Source organism: Mizuhopecten yessoensis, unplaced genomic scaffold (genome assembly GCF_002113885.1).
Source record: "Mizuhopecten yessoensis strain PY_sf001 unplaced genomic scaffold, ASM211388v2 scaffold2329, whole genome shotgun sequence".
Lineage (NCBI taxonomy): Eukaryota > Metazoa > Mollusca > Bivalvia > Pectinida > Pectinidae > Mizuhopecten > Mizuhopecten yessoensis.
Window position 1 is genome coordinate 2,569,147 of NW_018404492.1, and position 5,587 is coordinate 2,574,733.

The following is a 5,587-nucleotide window of genomic DNA, read 5'->3' on the forward strand; positions in this document are numbered from 1 at the left end:
CGTTGGTCCACCAGAGTTGTTGTTGTGAGCTACTTCGGCCGCCAGGGTCGTTACGTATACGTGTTGCGTCGCACGTGTAGTAAAGCGTTGGGCCGTCATGGTAGCTATGCGTTTGGCCCGTCATGGTAGGTATGCGTTTGGCCCGTTAGGGTAGTTATGTGTTTGGCCGTCAGGGTAGTAATGCGTTTGGCGGCCAGGGTACATAATACAATACAGTAACGTGTTGAGTCGCAGTAAGTCGTTACACGTTGTCTACCAGAGTCGCTGTGCGTTTGGGCCCCAGGTTCGTGTTGCTTTTGAGTCGCCAGGTTCGATACGCATTGGACCGCCAGTGCCGTTACGTCTTCGGGCCGGCGGGAACTTTACAGGACTAACACCGAACTTTTGATTTGTAGAGCCTGTCCTAGGTACGGTAGGGGCGGGTACTTCTCTAGGATATGATTACTACCAGGAACCTCAAAGCGAGTCTTCCGCCTGGATTAACTTCGCCTTCCCCCTGCCTTTTCCTTCTAACCTGACACAAGTGCAGTTCTACAACCATAGGGACATCGGTGCAGGCTTTACAGGTAAAATCCTGTTGTGGGAATTGGATCCGTCCGGAAATCTATACACGTTGGTGTTTCAACAGCCTTTCCAGTATGACGCCGCCATGGGTGTCCAAACGGTAAGTAAATGTACCCCACGGTACAGAAAAAGGAGGCTTGGTATGTGGATGTTAGGTAAAAAAAAAACCACTCACATTAGATTAACATCCAAACAGAGACTGCAAAGAGATTGGAGATATTTTTTAATTAGAATGGAGATATTTCCAAGTATAATTTCATTATTTAAATATAATAAAGAGGTCTTTAAATCACAAGTTTTAGAGTAGCGTCTCTATTTCAATTAAAGTTATCTCTTCAACAGAGAGAATGTTAAATCGCTTTAAGTGCAATAGGTAGCTGTAAATATATACATATGTAATGGATAGAGATGATATTTCAATATTTTAAGATATCATAAATTGAGTATCTCATATAATTAGGATTATGTGAGATATCTTACTTATTTTTTAAAAACATTTCTCATGAGATAAAAATATGCCATTTAGCCTATGAGATATCTCTTAAGGATCCCTGAAGATACATATTTTATGTCTTATATATTGGTTTGTCTTAACATATAAATATATATAGGCGGTTATAAAGCGATACATGTGGTGTTTTTTATATATATATATTTCTATGGTCAAATTGTTCATTGTAAACCTGTCTAATAAGACCTACAGCAATGATCCCCTTTAAAAAAAACACTAATTAAACCCGCGTTTTCTGATATCCTGTGCAAGCAAATTGATGGACCATGCAGACCTGTTCTCCGATTAGACAGGTTTAACTGTGCAAAATTATTGAAAAATGTGTAAAGCATAATTGCACTTTAGTTACTAAATCGCAGACGGCGATGGGTTAAAAATGCCGTATAGTTGGGTACAGACAGTAAATTCAGACCAAAATTTGGGAGATAGGAGAATATTGGTAGAAACGAACGGAAATATACGTAAAGTAACACACAACAAAATGACGAGGAGTAAACATTATGTTTTAGAATGTCTAGAACTACTTTACGACAGAAAATTTGTTCTACTTGATCGGTCCTTATGTGAAAGAATGGACGTTTTGAAGTTTTCATATACATGTATAATGAATTGGTCAAACCTAAGAATTAAGAAGTCTGTATTGTCCTATATAGTACGTCGTTAATTTGATATAAAATAATACATGTATACCTTGTGCTGCATCTTCCAACTGATGTGAATTATAAATATATTATGAGTAATTAATGAACGTGCTATTTCTTAGTTCACTTAAGTTGGTATTTGTGATAATAAAACAAATCTGAATCTGATTCCCAAACAGTATTAGGTTATAACTCGGGACTATATATAGACACTCTGTGTCCTAGGTGGACATCGTCGGAGCGCCCCTCCTCCTCAGTTCCGGCACCTTTCTCGGCTGGAGCTATGACCAGTCCACTGGTCCAATCAGCTACAACTACGCTTCCTCGCCACGGAACGGGACCTTGTTGTCATACGTCGGGGGAGACCAACTAGTCGTCGGTCAGACCTACTTCTTCTACATCACCAAACCGTTCTTCTTCTCCATCCAGGCCACTGTAGACCTGAGTAAGTACACAAAGGCAAGGCATTCCTGTGTCCAAGCAAGCCATGTGAACTCTTCTATATCTAAAACAAAACAGGCAAGTCTTCACTACTGTTAATATTTCAAAATAAATGTATAGACATACACCTAGGATCATCGACTTATGATCATGGACACGTACAGGTGTGTACATTTCCAGGATCATAAGTCATATGGTAGGGTATGTGTACCTGTATATAGAAAATATCACTGGACAGAGTACCGGAAAGTTATCTGAGGTTGTTTGCGTGAAGGCCAGTGCGACACGTTAGGGTCAAAGGTCAACATTTTTTTTTATATATGTGCCGCGATGTTTTTATTATACCCTGTGGATGTCAAAAAACCAAACAGAGATCAATGCTATTATGCGTTTGGTGCCTGAAACAAACTATTTCAATACATGTATTAATAAAGGAAATTTGACGAGACATCGCACGTACAAATAAGCGAAAACTGTATGTATACAGCTCTTTGGAAAACAGTTATAACTTAGAGGTTAAAGGGACTATTAAGTCAAATGACAACCTGAAAATCGAGTCGATACTGAAAATATATATCTTCTGACGAAATTTTACGTAGTTGATAATGACATGACCTAAAGCCAACGTCCAGTGTGGTCAGTTTCATCTTTTGGGAAAACCGGTGGTAAAAATAGCTTCGACCGAAATAGGGCAATATCCGGGCCTTTCAGTGAGAAGTAAACATGTACAGCACTACGCTGTCGACCGACAACAGTATCAGTTGAGTCGGAGTTCACACATAACACATTCTTGAATTTACACAAAACATTGCAAGTAAGAATCAAAAGTATCATAATATATACACAGATACACAGATTCTATTCTGACTGTAGGACTTACAGAAAAGCCTCTGCTGTCAGCTCAATACGGTTTTAACAAATTCTGACGAGCATGGACAATTGAATAACATTAATTAAGGTGAAAAAGTAAAATGATACATAATTTCCAAATTTGAGTAATTAGCGTTTACAATATTTATTTGATTATTAATTATCAGAAAGTATATTCAGTTCATATATTTAACTACGGGTGGATAATAAAATTGGTTCTCTATAATTATAGAGTATCTGTTGGTTTCTCCAGTGATGGTCTAGAACGATTTGATAGTTCTTGATAACATCATCGCTGGTACCTCTGATCAGATATTTCTGTTCACATTTGGATTCAAATAAAAAACGAACAGGTTTAATTAGCCGCACTTAGAGGTGTCACAGGGACGATTTCAAACCGCAGAAAGTACGAAGTCAATAGGTTTAAACGTAAAATAGATTACTCATTTATAACGATGTTTGAGATGCTGTTGGAAGATTATTTGATTTAGAATAAATGTATGTACTTATGCGAAAAGTTACCTTCACTCTTCGGCTGGAAAGACATTTTTGTTCCGACAGCTGCCGCTAACACGTACGGCTGTACAGTTAAGGATTTCTCGATTACTGATTAAAAACGCCAAGGAAACATTGTCTCTTGTCAATTTCTCGACATGTTGTTCATAAGTAATATCAAACAATATGATCATGAAGGGTTTTGTGACAAGGATATCCCTTTAACGTCACAATTTTATGTCAAAGGTCATGTTACTTGTTGTCGCTTTCCTATACTTTTGTTATTTGATAAAACAAACTTTTCAAATGTTTTATATGCTATTGTGAACATTTCCAGGATCATAAGTCATATGGTAAGGACTAAGCCAAGCGCTAACGTTAGTGTATCTGAGTTACTATGTAGGACTCATTATTTTACTCAACCGTAGATCCTGAAATTCCAACTACCACAACGACAACGACCACTACCACGACCACGCCCACAACTACAACCACGCCCACCACAACTACGACCATTCCTACCACAACGACCACGCCCACTACGACCACTTTACAACCGACAGGTGAGAAAAGTTGAAGTTACCTTTAAACATCTTTTTCATCACTTTTTTTGTGTCTCGCCGCCACGAAGTGGAAGCGAGACATAGGTGTTTCTTTTCCGGCGACGGTGTCAACATCAATTTTTTGTGTTTAAGTTAGTTTCTCTGAAAGATCAAATGCTTGATGTATCATCTTAGGTAGTACACCTCAACCCACGCATCAAGTGCTGGATGTGGCCTACCTTTCATGGTCCATTGATTTTGTCAGCATGTCCATCAACATTAAAGGGACATCACGTGAAAAGAAGTTTGTTTTTGAATGAATGTATGTAGTGTATGCACTAATGTTACCTCGCTATCCCCATATTCATAGTCCGTTCCAAATGTCAAGTCTGACCACTTGAATTGTTCGGGAAAGCCCTGCTAAAAATAGCGCCGATAACGTCACCTGACTAGGCAGTAAACGGTTTCCAAAGGGGCTCCCAGAGAGGGGCCGTTAGGCAACTGCAACTTCTACAATTACCGCACTATGAAACCAAGTTATATGAGTCCGTATTCAAACTTATTGAACAGTAATTATTCATCATTAGGAGTTAATTGCACACTTGCCAATATTCAGAATTTAACTTTATTTAGCTTTAAACATAAATGTGTTGCCAATAAAATTAAACAAGGGATGGGGCACGAGTTTTTACAATTTATCACAGCCTTCTCCCGTCATACATTTACAATTAAATATCAACAATGATGATCGACATAAACATAAAGTAGATATATTAAAATATATATAGAATTTAGTACCGGAATGTGGCCGGTACAGATGATACGGGGCAAAACACCTTCCCTACACACCAGGGATGTGTACACATCCCTGCCTTAACCAAGGGACAAACCTTTCTGATTTTTTTATTTATATATTGCCGGGGCAGAGGAGGCCGGGTATTCATATTAGTACTAATTTAAATCTTGCATGTTAAAACAAAAATAATCGTTTAATTCAGCAATATAACTAAATCATACCATTTTATTGAACCCGGTAAATATTATAAATTATGTATCTCGGTGACCAAGAAAATACGCCATGGGCCATCACAACAGTTATCCCTTGGAGGGCATCATGGAAAAATCAAACGAACCAGTCACTTATCCCTTCCTTTCGCATAAGCCACTGTATAATTATAGAAACACAAAGTAAACTTTCTCCAATACATGCCCATTCACATATTAAACTAAGTACATCTGTGTTCAAACTCAGACAAAGATACTAGCGAGCTTAATAGTTTTAGATATTTATTCATAACATAAACAGCGCAAGGATTTCTGTCGATTCCATTTCAGCTTAACCGGCTATCCGGAAGAATACATGCACCGTACTTACTGCTACGGCAGTTATATTCTCCTTTGAATACTGCCCACCTGCAATAATGATTCCGTAACGTACTCCTTGCGCTATCTTTTGACCATTTGGCAACTTTTCGTTTCGTAGCTGACACGGTACAACACTTTTCTTTCGCTTACTTCACACG

At 38.4% G+C, this 5,587-nt stretch overlaps 1 protein-coding gene across 1 annotated transcript in view; it reads left to right on the plus strand.

Moving 5' to 3' along the window:
* Positions 1 to 586: 586 nt before the first annotated feature.
* The window catches only part of LOC110445719 (cysteine-rich, acidic integral membrane protein-like), a 29,362-nt gene continuing 24,361 nt past the window's right edge, over positions 587 to 5,587 (plus strand). Inside the window, exons 1-3 of the mRNA XM_021490498.1 lie at positions 587 to 664; positions 1,942 to 2,161; positions 3,951 to 4,085. Of these exons, the coding sequence (XP_021346173.1) occupies positions 650 to 664; positions 1,942 to 2,161; positions 3,951 to 4,085 (370 nt within the window). The 5' untranslated portion in view covers positions 587 to 649. The remainder of the gene's footprint in view (positions 665 to 1,941; positions 2,162 to 3,950; positions 4,086 to 5,587) is intronic.